At 40.1% G+C, this 20,866-nt stretch overlaps 1 protein-coding gene across 1 annotated transcript in view; it reads left to right on the top strand.

Moving 5' to 3' along the window:
- Positions 1-17,993, top strand: part of RBBP8NL (RBBP8 N-terminal like) — a 38,200-nt gene extending 20,207 nt beyond the window's left edge. The window contains exons 10-13 of the mRNA XM_044661159.1: positions 6,435-6,555; positions 13,595-13,656; positions 13,958-14,087; positions 17,848-17,993. Coding sequence (XP_044517094.1) covers positions 6,435-6,555; positions 13,595-13,656; positions 13,958-14,087; positions 17,848-17,993 — 459 coding nt within the window. The remainder of the gene's footprint in view (positions 1-6,434; positions 6,556-13,594; positions 13,657-13,957; positions 14,088-17,847) is intronic.
- The last annotated feature ends 2,873 nt before the right edge of the window (positions 17,994-20,866 follow it).

The raw sequence follows: 20,866 nt of genomic DNA, 5'->3' as shown, positions 1-20,866 counted from the left end.
TAAATGAGATACCAGACCTATGTTAATGAAACTTAAGGTTGCATTTATAATGTTTCTTCCCTACTATAATATAATGCTGTTGACTCCTAGTAAGCACTAAAACACCTAATTTTCAGATTGATTGCTAGCTAGCCACACCATTGCCTTTTTGTACTTGCGAAGTTGATTTTTTAACCTAAGTTTCATTAAAATTATTAATGTCAACCCAGTGCTCTAGCTTATCAAGTTCTGGTATCCTCATTCTGTAACCTGGTGTATTGGCAAGGCATAAGAGTCTTGAGTTATCTGAAAGTCTGATAAGCTTGTCTTCTAATTTATCTATACCTTAGCAGATAAGTCTTGGGAAATTGACTCAGATGCACAGCAGGCAAATGACTTGCTCAGGTTAACACAAAAAATATGGCTAAAAGGTGGGATGATATCTCAGCAATGGCTAAAGAGTAGGTAATGCTTCTCCCAAATGACTTCATTCCTTTGTTCTTCCTAAGAGAACTATTGAGTTTTAACCACCTCCTCCCCTCCCTTCCCTCTACCCCCAATATTCTGAGTGACTTCACTTTCTAAGTCTTGTGTATGCACAGTTCTTGACTATTGCCTGTTGACTCTCAAATTCTCTAAAATCTGGTAGACCCCCACCGAAGGCACACCTGCCCTGCTTCTCCTCTTACTGTGCTTAGCAATATCCTGCTTGTTACCACCACCACCACCCCTCACTGGTCCAAGCAGTTGTGACTCTAGACATCCTCTTCTTTGTCCAAGAGGGAATCAAAGAATCCATCACTATTCAAAGTAAATAATTTACTGCTGTCTCTCAGCAGTCCTGAATGGCTCTCTTCATTCCTACATCATTGGTAAAAGTCTCCCCCCAGCCTCATTGTCCAATATCCTTTTAAGTACCACAATATTTTACGATGCCCCATTTTTTGTACCACTTCCTGATGGCTTTCTGTGACTTTATTTTCTTGCACATTGCTCACTTATTATTTATCTACTGTCACTCTGAGGTCTAGGCTTACTTACTATTCTTCACACACACTTTGTGTCCCATCTCCATGCCTTTGGCTGTCTGCCCTGACTGGAATGTTCTCCATCCTCACCTGTGCCTCTTGGAATCCCTGGCTTCCTTCAGGACCTTTCCCATCTCCACCCTCTCCCCTACTAATCCTTGTATAATATATACTTTGTGTAATATCTATTGTGTGTGTCTATTTTGGCACACATCGTCTCCTCCATTAGAATATAAACTCCTTGAGGTCACGGACCATTTCATTTTTGTCTTTTCACCCCCAGTGCTTAGCAGGGTGCCTGGCACTTTGAATGTGAACAGCTGTTAGCTTGTTGATTGATTTGGAATGCAGTCTCTGAAGGGCAAGATAGTGGGTAGGTAGGGAGAGACCAAAGGAGACAGCAGTATCGAGGAAGGCTTCTTAGGAAAATGAACCTTGAGCTGGAGCCCTTCAAAGTGGGTGGTCCAAAGCTAGAGGAATCTCAGAAGGGAGAAAAAAGTCTGAGGCCCCTGGTGCCTGAGCCCCTGGAACCAATCACGCTCTAGTCTGAACCACCTGATAGTATGTAGCAGCTCTGGTGCTGCCCCAGGCACCTTGATGAATGCTAGAAAAACTATTCAATTAATTCCTTGCCTTTTGAAACAAAGCTGGGTCTTTTTTTTTTCTCTAAAACCAAAGCAGTTTCTTCAGGACAGGAGCACAGGGGTCCCCAAAGGAGATACCACCCTTCAAAAGTATTTTTTGCCTTTCAAAGGCTCCGCGAAGCCTGGCACTGTACCTTCCCACAGAGTGAGCTTAGCAGCCTATGCCCTCCATCTTTGATATGCCTCAGCATACTCAGCTAAGGCTGAAGAGCTATCCAACTGGTTCAGACTAGAGTGGTATTGGTTCCTGTTCTTGCAGGAGCTCAGAAACCAAGAGTCTCAAGTTTTCTCCTCTTTGATGAGCTTCCTCCAACCCTGGACCACCCTCACCCCTACGAAGGACTCCAACTGAAAATTTATTTGCCTAAGAAGTCTTCCTGGATACGACTGTCTCCATTGCTCTCTCCCTATCTATTCTCTCAGACCACATTCCAAATCAATCAACAAGCTAGCAGCTATTTGCTTTTCAAGTGCCAGGCACCCTGCTAATGCACTAGGGGCACAAAGACAGAAGTGAAATAGTCCCTGACCTGAAGAAACTTATAGTCTAATGGAGGAGACAATGAGGGCCAAAATAGGCATATACAAGATACATACAAAGGAGACACTATACAAGTCATGGTAGGAAGAGAAGGCATTAGCACCTGAGGTGGGAACAGGGGGAAAGGGTGAAGACTGGAAAGTCCTCCCTCAGAAGGTGGCTGCTTGAGCTGAATCTTGAAGGAAGCCAGGGATTCCAAGAGGCCCAAGAGCAGAAGAACAATCCAGACAGGGAAGGCAACCTAGTGCAAGTCACAGAGATAGGATGTGGAGCATCATTGGTGGGGTGGGGAAGAACAGTAAGTAGGTGTGGACCTCAGAGTGCCAGGAGATGAGTAACATGTAAGAAAACGAAAATGATTGGAGGAGGACACTATAGTTTTACACTCCCAGCAGATTATTTTATCCTAGAGGTAACAGAGAACTTCTAGAGATTTTTAGGTAATAGGCAGCCTTTAATGTCCTTTTTTTCTATATTATATTCACTTTTCTTGTGTGGCTGCAAACTCTAGGGACAGACCCTGGGACTTTTATTTCTATGGCTTCAGTATTTGTCAACATTTGTTTAATTGAATGGCACAGAAAATTAACAATCCTCTCCTTCTGGCTTGTCTGTTATTGAAAGCCAAACCTTTCCCTTTAGCCATCTATAGCCACTTGGTAAACCTCTATGCAAATCACTGGTTAAAATATATATATATATACATATATATATATATATATTCATCCACACAAGCCCAGGAAGAGATGTCTGGATACTCTCCTGCATATCTCCTTCCAAGATGACATTGACAACATGACTACTTTGGGAGTTTAGTCATTCAGTCTATTCCAAATACACCTAATCATAGTATCATCTAGTCATGTTTCTCCATCTTTTACACAAGATGACATGAGACTTTATCATAGCTCTGCTAATAGCTAGGTTAATATATCCACTACAATCCTCTGTCAATAAGCAAGTAATTTTAGTGTGGCATGACCTTTTTTAATGTTTTATGAATGCCTTTTGCTTTATACATCACTATCATTTCATGACAGAGCCCTTCCTTGTAACAATTTAAAACAGGGAAGCAAAATGAACCTGCAGGGTGGCCTCATCTGTCAGGCTGTGTAACATGCTGCATACCATAATCCATCACCTCTCCACTGAAGAAGGGAAATGCACTTCATTATCTGTCCTCTGGAAACAATATATGTCATTTCATTTAACATGCTTTTAGCTATCTTTTAGCATTTTTAAACTCTATTGTAGTCCTATAAATAGTTTGCCTGGTTCTATTTTTTAAATTCTACATTAATTCATAGAAGTCTTCCCACACTGTTCTGAATTCCCCATACTTGTCACTTCTTAAAATGCTTAAAACATACTTCTTTTTAAAATATTATTTAACAAATAATACCTTATTAACTTCATTCCCCACAACTTGTTCGGATATTTGTTCCCCAATCAATGGGTCCCTACTTTCTTTCTGTTTTCTTACCAGCACAAAAAAAGACTGTTAGGTTGTGGTTGTTTTTTTAATGACCTCATTCTGAGTACAGCCATTCTGACTCTTCGTGACCACACCTCCTATTTTGAGAGGTCCACAAACCATCCACTTATAATATGTTTCAGAATCCTGTCTCAAAGCATCCTTAAGGCACATCACGTGGGTGACTGGTTATCCATAGACAAGACAACTAGCAGGAACACTGACAGTATGACAAGCTGATACTAGGGAAAACAGAATCTGAGATCAAGGAACTCAGAATACTGTCATCCCATATTTGAATGGCTATCACTCAGATCATAGATTGAACTTTTCTGTCTGGCTTCTGAGGATAGGACTCAGGCTTGATAAAAACAAAAACCTTATAACAATAAATGTTATCCAAAAAAGCCAAGGTCTGCCTCTGGAGGTAGTGAGTCTCCTCCATCCCTAGATGTCTTCAAGCAAAGACTTGACCATTTGTTGGGGACATTGTAGGAGAGTTCAAGTATGGCTTCAAATATCTAGCTAAGGAAACAAGACACAAACACACACACACACACACACACACACACACACACACACAAACACACACACACACACACACACACACACACACACACACACACACAAAGAATAAAGACGTGCTATGGGTATGAACTCCAGATGCCATCAGAGCTTAGAGAGTGGACAATTTGGTGTGGGCTAGAGCAGTCTTGGAAGATTTAAATTTTAAAGCATAGGTAGAGAATAAAAAAGAGAAGTCATTCTAAGTGGAGTATCCCTCCCCACCAAACTCCCATAGTAATCCATGCTCCACTGTCACCCAACTGATCCACAAGTTTGTCATGGGGTCTGTAGTTTAAGCCTAGATCATAGAATAATTGAATTTTAGACTAATGGAATTTATAGAATAATAGAATTTTGCAAAGAGGAAGGTCCTGAGAGGCCAAATAGACCAATTCACTAACTTTACAGTGAAGGATGCTAAGGTGAGAAGACATATATTCAAATCCCTGGTCTTCTACTTATTAATTGTGTGATCTTGGACAAGGGATTTAATCTTTCTTAGTCTTAGTCTTAGTCCTTTATAAAATGAGAATAACATACGACTTGCCTCATAGGAGCAGCTGTGAAGAAAATGCAGTGTCTTTAAGAGATTTGAAAAAAAAAGTGAGTTTCTGTTATTATATGGCAGAGCTAGAAAGAGAACCTATGTCTTGTGACTTCAAGTCTCGCGTTCTTCTTGGCCTGTTTGATCAGCCAGTCAAGTTTTTCCACAACCTACAACCCCACCCTATTTCCAAGTGCTCAGAAATCTATAGAATCTGCACTCAGAAGAATCCATTCCCTGTCCTTGGGAAGTATATGGGAAGTCCTTGTCTCTCTAACCATGAGACAAGCTTCCCACATACAGGAAATATTAGAGAATTAGATAGTATATGAAAAAGTGTTAATTGCTTGCCACCCTCCATATTCTCCTTGCTATAATAGCTATGGGACTTAGGGACTGATTTAGAGACTACCACAGCTAAATGATAGCACTGTTTTAAAAAAATCCTGCTGTGCCTTCAGTGGCCTCTAAATTTCTTAAATTGTATGCTGTGATTTCTAGACTATTGTATTGATTGTTCTTTAAGTAAGTATAATTTTCTGTGTCAAAAACAACGTCTCATAAGGCTCCTTAAAAATATGACCACATCACTGAAAAGCAAAATGACTAAGACCAAGAACCAAAGGAGCTTGGCCACCCAGAGTGATCATCTAGTCCTTTGAGAGAGTATTTACAAGTCACCCTATGCTACAGTATGACATAGTAGAAGAGTGCTAGAACCAAAATCAGAAGACAAAAGTTCAAATCTCAACTTTGCCATTTGCCTCAGTGAAGCTGTTATATCACCTATAACAATTTTTTTCATTTATTTATTTTTAAATATTTTTCTATGGTTACATGATTCATGTTCTTTCCCTCCTCTCTCTCTCAGAGCTAGCAAGCAATTCCACTGGGTTATACATGTGTTATCACTTGATTCCTATTTCCATATTATTCATTTTTGTAATAGAGTAATCTTTTAAAACCAAAACCCCAAATCAAAACCAGTAATAAGTTATATGTTTTTCTTCTGCATTTCTACTCTCATAGTTCTTTTTCTAGATGAGGATAGGATTCTTTCTCTTAAGTCCCTCAGGGTTGTCCTGGATCATTGCATTGCTATTAGTGGCAAAGTCGATTCCATTTGATCATGCCATCATTTCAGTTTCTGTGTACAATGTTCTCCTGGTTCTGCTCATTTCATTCTGCATCAGTTCATGGAGGCTTTTCCAGTTCATATAAAATCAAGCAGTTACAGCTTACAGCACAATAGTATTCCATCACCATCAGATACCACAATTTGTTCAGCCATTCCCCAATCGATGGACACCCCCTCATTTTCCAATTTTTTTGCCACCACAAAGTGCGCAGCTATGAATATTTTTGTGCAACCATTTTTATTATCTCTTTGATCACCTATAACAATTAAGGATTATGACTTGTAAAATTCCATGAAAACCTATGAAATATCATATATCAAGGGACAGTCATTGAAATAAGATTGAGTATGGGGCAATAGCTAAATACTGTCTGGGTCTGAAGCCCAGGGATTCCCTGCTCTGCAACAGGGATTGGGGTGGCAGGGAGATCAGGGAGCGCTTCTATAAGTTCCAGTTTTGGGGGGATTCCTAAAGCACCAGAAATGCTAAGTACTATTGTCCTCTGTGTCATCTCATAGGAGCAAATGCCTTCCCCACAATGTCATCATCCCAGCAAGCTAGCTTCAGATGAGGCTGAACATGAACCAGGAATCAGGCTGCGGTTGTCTCTCCGGAAACAAGAAGCAGATGGACAACCAGGTAATCCTACTAACAGTCATCAGAGTAATAAATAAAGGAACACAATTGCTGGACTAGGAGTCTGGAAGACCTAGGTTCAGAATCCCACCTCTGACACTTACTAGTTGTGTGATCCTGAGCAAGTCTCTTAACCTATAGGAGCTGTAGCTTCCTAAAAATAATAGCTAATATTGATTATATAGAGCTTATTATGTGCCAGGTAATTACTAAGCACTTTATGATTGTTTCATTTGATCCTCACAATAAACCTGGGAGGTAGATGCTATTATTATCCCCATTTTACAGATGAGGAAACTGAGTCCGAGAGAGACTAAGTAACTTGCCTAGGATCACATAGCTAGTAAGCGTCTGAGGATGGATTCAAACTTATATCTTCCTGACTCCTGGCCTGGAGCTAACTGGTGGCTAAATCTACTATGCCACCAGTTGCCTCCAAATTTAAATAATGGAAATAATGATGTCTATAGTACCTTCATGACCAGTTGGAGTGAGGTCATAATGAGATGATAAATGTAAATCTCTTTTCGAATTCTTTTCACATATTGTGGAGATGTTAGTTATTATTTTAACTAGTTTTATTTAGTATATTTATTGGACAACAATAAAAAATTTCATTGCTTGGTGCCCTTTTGGTTATAGTTGCATTTCTGGGATAGCTCTGCATCCCTCTTCCAAACCATGGTCTTCTGCTTAAATGTAAAACAATTGCTTAAAGGATAAAATCTTTGCCACTTACTCCTAAATGACCATGGACAATCCACCTGTCCTCTCTCTCTGAAACTCAATTTCTTCAACTATAAAATGGACTGAGTGATCTTAAAATTTTGATATCCTATGATCCTAAGAAATCTATGCTTTAAAAAATGATATTGCTTGAGGGTGTCATAGTAATAATAGTGTTTATATTTCTGTAGCAATTTATATACATGATTTCACTGGATCCCTTAGAGGTAAGAAGAATTTATTTAGAATTCTCAGGTTCACGAAGTGCTTGTCATATTTTATTTCATCTGACCTCACAACCACACTCTAAGTTAAATGCTATAGGTATTATCCCCATTATATTGATGAGGAAATTGGACCTTAGAAAGACAGCAACACGTCCAAGGGTCAAACAACGTGCCCATGGGTCCATGGTCTTCTTGTTCCTAAGTCCATCACTCCATTTGCTGTGGTTTTCTGCCTTCCTAGGTTGTACAACTATAATCATCTCCATTTTACAGATGAGGAAAGTTCAGAAAAATAAAGTGATTTGCTGAAGGTAACAGGTTGTAGAATTGGAATAATAATCTTGTCTCCTGATTTAAATCTAATATTCTTGCCAATTATATTACTACTGCATCCATGTCATGGATGAAGTATTAGTAGTGAGTCATGGTCAACCTGGAGGGATATCTGAAATTAACCAAGGTAATAACTACCTTATTCAATCTGTTTATTGATGATGAAAACAATGGTATAAAGAATAATAGTTCACACATTTGCAGAAGATAAGATTCCAAATGACCCTGATAAAACTGAAAAGTAGTGCATGGGTAGTATCAGAAAGAAAACTGATCTCGGACAAGTTAACTCTTTAAGCCTCTATTTCATTATCTGTAAAATGGGGAAAAGAACAAATCTATCTTGCCTATCTCATGCAGGTATTAGGAAGATTGGATAACAGAGAGGTAAATGTATTTGGAAAACAATAAATAATTTTGTAAGTAGAATTGCTTGAAAAATATAAAGTACTATAGAAATACCATGTGACTAGAGAACTATGATACAACTCATTAAGGGTAGCCTGAGTAGCTTAGATATTTGCCAGGCTAGTGGGGAGCTAAAGCAGATAGATGGCCTTTCAGTTTTGGATTTCAGCATTGTATTATGTGACCAAGACTCTAGAATATTCTTTCTACCTCTTCCCATCTTTGAGATTTCCTCCTTTTAGTGGAATCCCCCCATGCTATCTGCCAGGAAGTCAGGTCATGAGTTGCATCAACCCTTGGAAAACTCGGAAATCAGGAAAACTTGACTTTGACTTTCCTAGGTCCCCTTTCCTGGATGCTGGGCCTTTGCCTCTTGCTCTCCAGGTTCCCTCCTTCTTCCTACACCAAAATACACTCTCAGAAATGGGATTGATATGTCCTTTTGCCCTGAGGTGCCAGTGAATGGCAAGTCAAAGAGGAGGCCCCTCTCGGAGGTTACAGGTTTTCTTTGATCTGGCTTTATATTTCCCAAGAGAGGGATGAATCCCATTCCAGTCTAGCAAGGTGTCTAAAAGCAAAAGGTTGGAGTCCCTAAGAGATGGATGGTAGAAGAGTGACTGTAAAATGAGGATAATTATCTCTATCCTGTCTACTTCAGTGTAGATCAGGTGACACTGTGGCTAGTAAAGAATACAAATTCACTCTAAGACATTTTGCAAACCACTTTCAAGAGTTATACCCTGATGAGACAGAAAGACTGCTATTATTATTCAAATATGCTATGAACTTAGAGACTGTATCTGCCATCCTAGTCATATGCAGGGAGGAGCACTGCCAGAGTTGGCATCCCACTAAATGATGATTGTTTGCAGGGAGCAGGGGAGAGAACTGAGACCTAGGAAATTGAATACAAAACAGTCCTCAGTCTTATGTGCTCCTCTCTCCCTTCAGCTTCTATAATGATGATTCAGGGTACAGAAGGTACTATTTACACAGTTCTTATATAGTATACAAACATTAATTTAATTGTTCATATTCTTAATGTGAGTTATTTGGCCAATGGTTGATGAATTGACATATTGCTGGAGGAAATGAACCACATCCATATTGACATTCTGGTTATGAAAGAATAATAAGACATAATCTAGGATAAGGATGACTGGTAAGGGAGGTGGGCTGGTTATGTAGTAAGAGTGAGAGAAAGTAGTCAATATGCGCCAGGCACTGTACTAAGCACTGAAGTTGCTAAGAAAGGTAAAAAACAATTCTTGCTCTCAAGGAATTCATAGTCTAACAAAGAAAGCAACATAGAAACAACTATGTACACAAGATACTTGCAGGGTATACTGTTGATTGTCATCAGAGAAAAGGCATCAGCATTAAGAAGGTGGGGGAGAAAAGACTTTTTTTCTTTTTTTTCAATTACGTGTAGTTTTTTTCAACATTTTTTTATCTTGAGTTCCATTCTATGCTGTGTGCCCCTACACAAGTCACTTAACCCCAAAAACCTACTCCTTACTACTCTTCTGCCTTGGAACCAATATTTCATATTAATTCTAAGACAGAAGGTAATCTTTTTAAATTTGAGTTCCTAATTCTCTCCTTCTCTCCCTCTCTTCTCCTCTCCTTGAGAGGGTAAGCAATTTGATATATATTATACATGTGCAGTCATATAAAACATATTTCCATATTAACCACATTGTGAAAGAAAAGACTTAAATAAAGAAAAAGAAAGTCTAAAAAAGGTATGCTTCAATCTGCATTCGGATTCCATCAATTCATTTTCTGGAGGTGGGTAATAGTTTCCATCCTAAGTCCTTTGGATTTGTCTTAGATCACTGTATTACAGAGAATAACCAAGTTCACATTCATTCACAGTTGATCATCATACAATACTACTGTTACTGTGTTTTCCTGGTTCTGCTCACTTCACTTTGCATCCATCTTTAAAAGTCTCATGGGAAAGACTTCTTACAAAAGGTGGATATTTTAGCTGAGACTTGCAACCAGGTAGGTCAGGAATATTAGCTTCAGTTCTAGGTTCATTTTAGTAATTACTTTGACATTGTAGTTATCATTGTACATCTAATTGTAGTATAAACTGATGACAGACACCAAAGATAATAAAGGGGTTTGAAATCTTGCAATCATGATCTTCTGAAGGAGCTCAGAACAGGTAAGCTGAAGAGGAAAAGATTCAAGGGTGACAAAACAGCTGTTTTCCAGAGTTTTACTAATCGTGCCAGTGCCTTCCTCTAGTCACTGCTCCTAGGAACAAGACTGCTTTGACACTTGTTGCATCATCACTCTGGTGTAAGCCCTCACCATCTCACACCTGAGCTATTGCAAAAGCTTGGTCTTGCTATTTCAAGTCTCTCTCTCTTCTCCAGTCCATCTTCTACTCATCTGTCTAACTGGCCTTCCTAATGTGAAGATCTCATAATGTCACTCCCTCTTCCCCATTCAGTGGACTCCAGCAGCTCTCCATTGCCTCCAAAATGGAATATAAATTCCTCTGTTTGACTTTTAAAGTTCTTCATCACCTGGCCCATTCCTACTTCTCTAGTCTTCTTACATTTTTCTGCCTTCCACATACTCTTCTAGCCATGATAGATGCCATTCCTCCCTCAAAACACTCTGGTCTTAACTCCATGAATTTTCACTGGTTGCCCCCTCCATGCCTGGAATTCTCTCCTTTCTCAGCCCCTGCCTTCTAGCTTCCCTCTATTTCTTCAAGGATCAGCTAAAATCTCACCTTCTGTAAGGAGCCTTTACCAGGCCTCCTTATTGATGTCTTCCCTCTTTGGGGTATCACTGGTTTATGCTGTAGGTTTTCTGTTGATATTAATTATTTGTATATTTTCTCCCCATTAAATTGCATTAAATTGTGAGTCAGCTCCTTGTGGGCAGGGGCTGGTTTTGCCCTCCTTTCTATTCCTGGCACATAGTACGACACATCATAGGAGCCAAATCAATGTTTGTTGACTTAACTTGTTGATTTTTGTTTCAAAGGGAAGACAGGGGAATTTAAGGGCTGGGCAATTTCCCAAATGAAATCCAACCTATTCTTCCTGCTACTCAATTCTGGACCTAATTAAATGTCCATCTGTGTTGGTTATACTGCTGAACCAATTCAATTGGTAGTTCATCCAGCTATATATTAATCTGGATAAGAAGTGTTCTTCATACTCTCAAGTTATTTCGGTGGAGATGATTAGGTTTGACTCTCATGAATGGCTGTGAATCTTATTTAGGAGACCCTATAATTGATGTCCGCAAGCATCTATTAAGCACTTCCATTGAAACACACTGCGCCAAGAACTACTGTTACAAAGAAAGACAAATAATAATATTAATAAACCCCAGCCCTTGCTCTCAAGAAGCTCCCAGTCTAATAGGAGGAACAATTTGTAACAACTGTGTACAAACAAGATACATATACAGGAGAAATCTTATGGGAAAGGAACTAAGATTGAGGAGAACTGGGAAAGACCTTGCAAAAGGTAAGACTTTAGCTAAGACTTTATTTTTAATTTTTTTAAATAAAACTTTTATCCTCTACCTTAGAATTGATACTGTCAGTTCCAAGGCAGAAAAGTGGTGGGTGCTAGACAATTGGGGTGAAGTGATTTGCCCAGGGTCACACAGCAAGGAAGTATCTGAGTTCAGATTTGAACCCAGAATCCTCCCATCTCTAGGACTGGCTTTCTTTCCATTGAGCTACCTGGCTACTTCTTTAAATAAGACTTTAAAGAAGCCAGGAGGAGGGAGTGAGAAGAGAGAGAATTCTAGGCAAAGGGGACAGTTAGTAGAAAATTTTTTTTAAAAAAGCATGGAGTGGGGAATAGAAGGTCTCTGTTCAGGGACAGCAAAGAGGGCAATGTCATTGGATCACAGAGGGCATGGGGGAGGAATAAGATGTGAGAAGACTAGAAAGGTAGGAAGGGGTCAGGATATATAGGGTTTTAAATGCCAGAATCTATTCTATATCTGATCATGGAGGTGATCCCTCCCCTCGAGGGAACTAACACAACTGGAACTAGAATAGAGAAATAGGGATAATGTGGAACCATTTGGCTTTTCAAACAGGGTCGTGATAAGATCAGACTTTAGGAAGTCTTTAGGAAGATTTATTTGACAGCTGAGAGAAGGGGAGATAAGAGGCAAGGAGACCAGCCAGCAGCTTATTTCAATAATCTGGGCATGAAATTATAGGTATCTGCACTAAGGTATTGACAATATCAATGGAAAGAAGATGGATTACCAGTGGAGACAGTGTCAAAGGTGACAGAATCAATAGAGAGGAGACTATAAAATGAGAAGTACTTCAAATTTAAATAGATTGGCAATAGATTTGATAGGGAGTTGGGGTGTTGAGAGAGGATGAAGATTCAAGGATGATACCTAGGTTGTCATCCTGGATGACTGAGAGGATAGTAGCACTTTCAGTAACAGGAAAGTTAGGGAGGAAGAAGAGTTTTGTGGGGGAACATGATGAGTTCAGTTGGACGTGTCGTGTCACACTAACTATTCTGCCTTCTACCCCAGATACAGAAGCAATGACAGAACTTCTGTATGTCAAGTGGACCCTACTTGGAAGTAGGCTTTCAGAAGGATAGAGATAAAGGTTATCATCCAACATAGGCTGCAATGGTGGGGGGACCACTCAAACTTCACAAACACAAGAACAGAGAGATATAGACTGAGATATAGAGATATGAGATATGACATATACATATAAATATATCTGATAGATAATGGTCTATTTGAAAATTGAAAATAAGTAATTTTGTGGACTGCAAGCTCTATAAGAGTCAAAAACATAATGGGGGAGCTAAAAAGTTAATGCATTAGCTTTGGGTTCCATTAAGACATGTATAGCTTCCAGGAAGAAGATGATAGCAACTTCTACTGTGTCCTAGTCAGGCCACTAGAGTATCCTGGGATCTGTGGCTTAAGAAGGACATTGGTAAGCTTTGGACTGTCCAAAGAGAGAAATTAGAATGGTGAAGGGTCTTGAGTCCACTTTACATGAGGATCAATTAAATAATGTTTAGTCTAGAGAGGAAAAGCCCAGAAGGACATAAGAGCTGTGATCAACTATTTCAAGGACTGTCATATGGAATAAAGATTAGACTTGTCCTGCTTGGCCTAGAGAGGTAATGGGTTCCCCCATTCTCACCAACCACTTGCTGGATCTGTTACAGTGGAGATTTCTATACTAAAGAATTCTGATGAAGTTAAAGACCATTATTGCAATGAAATAGGATGGAGACCTTGAAGAGCTGACCTTGTAAGCCATTATTCACTAAAAACAAGAGCCTGACATTCTTTCTCATTCCTTACAGATACCAACCATATGGAGTCCACGAAGACAGAGTCTGATGAGCTGGATACCTCAGACAGTGAGGTTTGTACCTGCTTCCTGGGACTTAGGGGTACCAAAGGGGAAGAGAGTTGGATGAGAATGACTTGGGAAGATAACATGAAAGGAAGGATGGAACCAAGCAATATATCTGAAGTCAGAAGAACAGTTCAAATCCCAGCCTAGCTACTAACTATACACGCCTGGGATGTTACTCTTTCCGAGCCATAGTTTATGGTTGGACTCCTTGATCTCTAAATTCATCTAGCTCAAACTTTCTAATTCTATGATTTTGGACTAAAAGATACTCTGTCCTGAACTAAGCAATGTCTCTCATCTGCTCCAGGTGGCTCCTAATTATGACCCAGAAGCCAAGCAAGAAATCCAGGGAGAAGACCTCAGGTATTTTTGTGTGAAGGATAAAATACAGGGATTGCCCAAGAAACGCAAACGTGAACAAGATCCGTGGAGTAAAGGTATAAGGGGAAAGGGCCAAGTGCAGAGAGTTGGCTTCCCCAAGCAAGTAAGGAACGTTATGGGAGAGAGAAGAGGGGATCAGAGGAGGAAAGGAGAGCTAGACCTCAGAGAGCAAATGTTATTTCTGGTTTCTAATCATGTTTGAATTTACCCCACAGAAATTCTGGGTATGTTTATTATCTGCCTACTCAAAGCTATGGCTAAAACCATCTGAATCACTGTAAGGCAGCCCAGTATGCCTGATCAACTGAATATTGGGCCAGGACTGAGGAGCTCAAACTTCATCAGCTATAAATCACCATAAACATATTATATCCTCTTTGGTAGAATAGAAGTGCCTTGAGGAAAGGCAGTCTCACTTTTGTGTTTGTGGAAGTAGTATATAGTAGACCTCTTGATAAGCACTTGCACTGGAGATACACACTGCAAAAACAAGACAGTTCCAACCCTCAAGGAAACTACATTCTACCAAGCAGAATACATCATGCCAGGCTGCCCTTTCTCTTCCCTGGGTCTCTTTTTCCTCATCTATAAAAGGAGGAGTTAGCCTGAATGATCTATAAGGTCACTTCCAACTGGAAGGATATAAAGCATTATGGAAGAGAGAAAAAAAATGGATGGAAATAATCTTTCAAAGACCAAAACATCAAGGTATCAAAGAGATTTATTGTCATCACTGCTACCATTATCCTGCTCTGTAACAAAGGTTCCAAATCAAGTGTCAGAGACTATTGTAGTCCCTTCCCAGAAGTCTGGGGCCCAGACCTTGGGCTTGATGGATTAGGATCTAAACTTCCATTTAAAAGCGGAAGAGCTACAGAGGGCAAAGCCTGACTGTTTGTTCCCACCACATGAAGTTCATGCTGCTCAAACATTTGCCTAAGGTGATACTATTGGGGTTTGAGTTCCCTGTGATAAGACACGGTCCCCTGTACATTGGGAACCCCACGTATCTCTCCAGCCCAGGGAACTTCCTGCTAATGGTTAGCCACCCAAACTTGGCAACCAGGGTTCTAAAAGAGCCCTTTTTCACACATAAGCTAATACATATGAGTCCCTCAGTGTTTATCCAAGCAATACCCAGAAACATGGATTGACAGCAGAGGCCACACACTCCACAATAAGCTATTGACATTTGGAGAAAGCTTTTATGCAACTTCTGTTTATTTTCCAGACCGGCTGTAGCAGTCGGACTTTCCAACAATGGCAGGGTTGTACAGCTATTTCCTACTGGTGAATAAGCAGAAAATTACCCTTGATAAGACCAAGCTTTGAGCAGTCCCAAGCTCAGTGGTCGCATCCTGCCTTGTCATGCAAACCAGATGTTTTGCAGAATGGTACCGACAGGCCATGAGGGGCCATCAGTAGGGAAGCTGTGGGTTTATTAAGCCAGTTTTTTGCTTTGGTACAATTCAGCATGAGGCACTAGCAGGACATTCCTGGTTCAGACTGGGAAATCTTGGTCATGATGGAGTTTCCTTATTGCACAGTGATAGCAAATGAGATCAGCTTCTGATGTGGAGTTACCCTCTGACTTGGTTATAACTCCCCTCTGAGCATTTCAAGTATTTTCTTTTTGGGTCCAGATGAGTATTTTTAATCACTGTGGGTAATTCCCAGTGTGGCAACATCCTCCACTGGTAGAGATGAACAACTCATCAGCAACCTGTAATTCTAAAAAGCTTCCAGGGACAATGACAAATTATATGATTTACCACCCAGCTTATATGGAACAGGGGCAAGATTTGAATATAGAGTAGCTCTCAATCTACTACCTCTTATTTGCTTCTCATTTAAATTAAGAGAAAAAAACCAATTGGGTACCATCAGGTAGGATTCCCATAGAGCTAGCTTGACTTATCCCCTGAAAACTACACCATGAAGCAGTGTCCATGGGTCCAGGCCACAGCTGCTCCTTCTTGCTGAGTAAGGGCCCATGCCCATGTGCTCAGCCACACAAACCCATAGTATGTGCCCCCTTGCTCTATGAGGGAGGCTTCTCTAATGTCTTACCAACAATCATTCTTCACGGTTTCCCTGGTTATAAGGGAGCTGAAATTAAATTCTGAGGTAGCCACGAACATGGAAGTGGATGCCTACACCCTGAGACAGAAGGGTTCTGGCTTGCCACACAGGAAGCATAAAGAGTGGGCAGATGCCACTAATCTCCTAAATACATCTCCAAAGTTAGGCAAACCTTCAAAGAAAATTCTTCCTGCACAGGCACCCTAGACATATAGCAGCAGAAAAATAAATGCTTATCACTCTACACCTCTTATTCCATAAGTGGCCGGGGGGAAAGTATTACTTCTCTACATCATGTAAATCAATAACAGGGCTCACTAAAAAGACACTCAATCTGGGATGCCTCTTACTCCATAAAAGGGAAATTTTATGATAAGGAGGAAAACAAGTTACCTAAGCCAATGGAAAACCAGCCTGGGCCGAGCACCAAAGGGGCAGGCCTAACTTCCAGAGAAAGCACCACACTATGTTTTTGGTGGCCTCAAGGGTTTTTATGACAAAAAAAAAAACTATCATTTCTCCAAAATCCAAATAATCAGAAAGTTCAGATTGGATAATCTGACTATATCATAGACTTAGAACAGATAAGACTGGAAGAGTCATCTAGCCCAACCTAAGCCAAAGAGATTAAGTGACTTATCCAGGGTCACCCAGAAAATGGCAGAGGTAGGTCTTCTGATTCTGAATCCAGCATTATTTTCCACTATACTAGGTTGCTTTTGAGTGCTTTGTATGGTCTTCAGAAAGATGACCTTTGGAATTATCCTTTGTCTTTGCAATTATCCAAAGAAAAATTATTTGTATTTGGATAGAGTTTAAATATTGAATGAGTTTTCTTGTCATCTATTTCTTTGGAAACTGACCATCCAATTGTCCACATATCCAGCCCCCAAATTTGGAACTGATTACCAAACTAAGGCAATAAAAACCAATTCCAGACGAGACTAACTGACTTCATTTGAGGGAAGGAGATTTCTGCTCTGGGCTGGGCTGAATTTAAAGGCCTCTCAGGACCCTCCCAGCTCTAAAATGTAAAGATTCTATTGTTCCTTTCTTCCTCTTACACTCCTACTGCAGGAAAATACATTGCCCTGAGTCAATGCCTCCACCCCTGGAAGGTTTTTAAAGCACTTCCAGAAATGGCTGCCTCCCCAATCCAGAAGACAATGATGCTTATTGGCTGGGAACATGGAACTAAGTATCTGGTTGTACTTCTCAAAAGGATCTCCTCCACAAAGCTTGAGATTCTTTATACTTTTCCAGCCTTAAATGGTACCAGCTATAGAGCTCTTAAAGTTAACAAGCCTCCTATCTTCAAATACTCAGAAGAATTGGACAATGGATCATTCACATCTTAGTAGTACAATTACCAAAGATTTTTCTCCTGCTATTTGGCTCTCTAATTCCATTTAGAGAGCCTAGGAATTGTGATTGAGGAGGTAATTTGGAAAAATGGAGTATTGGAAAGGGTGAGAGAAGACAATCCTGGGTGGGTCACTTTGGAGAAACAGAAAGCCCAGGACTTCTGGAGAATAGGGGTTGCCGGACAGTAGAGAAAGTATGTGATAGGTACCTGCTCAGCAATTTGCAGGGGGAAGACCCTGGCTTCAGATCTGATTTAGCTTAGTGTCCAATTTTCCCAGTGTTTCTCACATCTGATGACCCACATAACCCCTTTTCTGAACGATTCCACCTACCTTGGTATTAATTCCAGTGTCTGGCTCTTGTTTGCAGTAGCCAAGAAGTCACCAAGAGGAAGGAGGAGACTGAAAGGGGTTTCTGCTCAGACTGAAGAAGAGGGAAGTCCAAAGGAAGAAGACAATCCCAGTCCTACTTCAAGCAATGGGACCTCAGAGGAGACATCTATGAGTGGGCCATGAATGGGAATTTGGGAAGTTTTTTTTTTTCATAAAGACACAGAAAAAACAACTTGACATAAAATGGCCAAGTGCCCAAGTCCAGTATCTCCAAACCCAAAAGTGCCAGCAATCTCAGACTGTGTGAGTTCCATCCCCTCTACTGGATTCCAGTATCACTACACACTTCTCCTAAGGGAACAGAGAAAGGCTAGTAGAGGGCATTATGAATACTTGGTTTGTAGAAAGGAAAGGATAAACTGAGTAAATCTTAACTAGTCCTAAAACACAAACCACCTCAGCAAAAAAGAGATGGCACAAAAATTCAGTAATACCTCTGGCCTCCGTCCTTAAGTAAAATGAAAATAACCAGTCTTTGATTGTAAACTCTGAGGACTGTGAGGATATAACTGGGAGGTTCTTATGTGAAGAAGAAGCAGTATGATGACTGAGCAAAGAGCCCTAGGAATAGAAAAGTCTGCAAAGGATGTATGAGACTCAACCCTTCTCTCAAAGTAGAGAACTTTTTTTCCATCCACATCTATGTCCAGCCTTCTGGGTGCAGAAGACTTGGAGTCTCAATTCATAGAATCAGCAATTAGTGTCTTCTCTTCCCTTAGGGAAAAGTCAAATAGCAATTGAATGGATCTGGGAGGTAGATGGTCCAAGGCTTCTGACCAGGTAAATCTGGGACAGAAAAAGAAAGGAGAAAGAAAAAAGAAGAAAGTGCTGCTATTCACATCCCTGCTGCTCTTTGAGCTTGGAGACACCCATCTGCCTTCCTCTCAGAGAAGAGAGTCAACAAGAGCATAGTGGCCACTGGTCAAACATAGAGATGGTTTCTGGCTCCAAAACTTCTCCATCTTTCTACAAGAAAAGGATCCTACGACAGCAACTGAGGCTACAATCTGCTCCCTGCACCTTACTGATTCTACCAACTCTCAATTATCCAAAGGTACTACTTGAGAGTAGAAACTACTAAAATCAACAAAGAGTCCAAAAGCCTCAATATAGCCAACAATTTAGACTCTCTCCCATAAAGTGAACAAGTCTTGATTATACACCTTCCATGTGCATAATAATATTGATGGCCCTGTGCTAACCTACATTCTAGGAGATTAGCACCCATAAAACATAGGCCTTACCCTTAGGAAGCTCATCGTCTGACTGATGAAACAAGACTCATGTGGGGGGAAAAAAGAATCAAGATACAATATAATTCATTTCAACAAACTAAAGGCAAAGCTATGTGCTGTGGGCTCTAAGGAGTGCAGTGGAAGGCAGGTTAATGAGGCCTGGAATTGTTAGATAAGTTTTCAAACCTACAATGAAAACTACAATGTGATGGTACATCTCCTTGGCCAAAAAAAGAAGTTCTTATTGATGAGAGCTGCATTTCTGGTGATTTGGAGCCTTGGGCTCCCTGGATTTTTATATTGGCCAGATCTCCTACCCTCATTTTTCTTCTCAAACCTCTCAGGAACTCTGTCAGAGAAGGCAGAGAAAGGGTTCAGTCAAAGATGATCTTGAGGGTTTTTGTGCCTGGAAGATTAGGAGGACAAAATGCCACCATTCAAAATTGAGAAATTGGGAAGAGAGGCAATTTGGGGGAAGGGAGAGAGATGGTGAGTTCAATGTTGGATTTGTTGAGTTCAAAGTGCTAGCAGAACATCTTGGTATAAATATGCAAGAAAGAAAAGAAAGTTTCCTCACTGGAGGTTTTCCAAAAAAAAGTTAGATGACCATTGATTAGGCATTTATAAACAAGATTTTTGTTTGGGTATGAATTGAACTAGATAACCTCTGAGCTCTACTCTAAGTTAAAACTCTGTGATTTTGTGAGGAATGGGGTGTATGGTACCCAGATATCTCTGATTTGGGGTAAAAAATTGGGTTTATTAAAAAATTGATGTTAAGAACTAAATCATGCTTTACAAAAAGATGCATGGATCTCTAATTACAAGAAGCCTCTGAAGTCACCTCATGCAGTCCCAAAACAAACCATGACCCTCTTTTCTACTATAACCCTGACAAGGTATTACCCAGCCTTTGCTTGAATGCATTCCTCTAAAGAGGGGTTTAAAGTGTTCTTGTGTATTTAGAAATGATTTGGTTTCAAAATTTCAATTTGCAGGTAACATTTAAGCAACAGTTCTTTTGTGTAGATTAAAGGTCTCCTGTAAATAGCAAAAATTGGGGCAGCCAGGGTGCCGAAAATGAAAAAAGGCCTCTCCTGAATTCTACACACTTTAAGTTTTGTTTTGTTTTTTTTTCTCATAGTCTAGGTCTACCACCTAGTGGGAAAGCATGGTAATACTATATTTTACCAAAGTTAAAGGTGGCAAGAGCAAAAAGTCATAGACCAGCTAATCAGACAAAACTAAGAGTTAATCAGAAAGGGGAATCAATAGATAAAATGCACTTAATTCCAAAAAATGGTGGGCATTAGACAGTAATTCTGGGTTTTTTAATTAATCTTCCTAGTCCCTAGGCTTGGAGGATATTCAGGAATCCTCCTTGTTGAGCATTTTTCTCAATTCAAAACACTGTGATATGAAACTCAATTCTGTGCTATGTTCTTACCATTGAATTGATGTGAAAAGTTTTGTGAAAATAAAATTTCAAATGGAAGTCAGTGTGATTCCTAGAATCTCCATGTTGGAAGGAATACGACAGGTCACCAACTTCATCCTCCCATCCCATATGAGAGTCCTTTCTGACATATCTTAACAGTGGCTGTCCATGTATTCAGTCCCTGCTTGAATACATCCAGTGATGGGAAGGGCAGTATCCTAAGAATGAACCCATTCTGTTGCTGGTCCCTTCTGGTGGTTAGAAAGCTCTTTTTTTACACTGAAACAAAATCTGCTTTCCTGTCACTGCCACCTCTCTGTACA

Source organism: Gracilinanus agilis, chromosome 2 (genome assembly GCF_016433145.1).
Source record: "Gracilinanus agilis isolate LMUSP501 chromosome 2, AgileGrace, whole genome shotgun sequence".
In the NCBI taxonomy this organism is placed as follows: domain Eukaryota; kingdom Metazoa; phylum Chordata; class Mammalia; order Didelphimorphia; family Didelphidae; genus Gracilinanus; species Gracilinanus agilis.
Note: the sequence above shows the minus strand (reverse complement) of the source record. Positions and strands in the feature narration are given on the sequence as shown.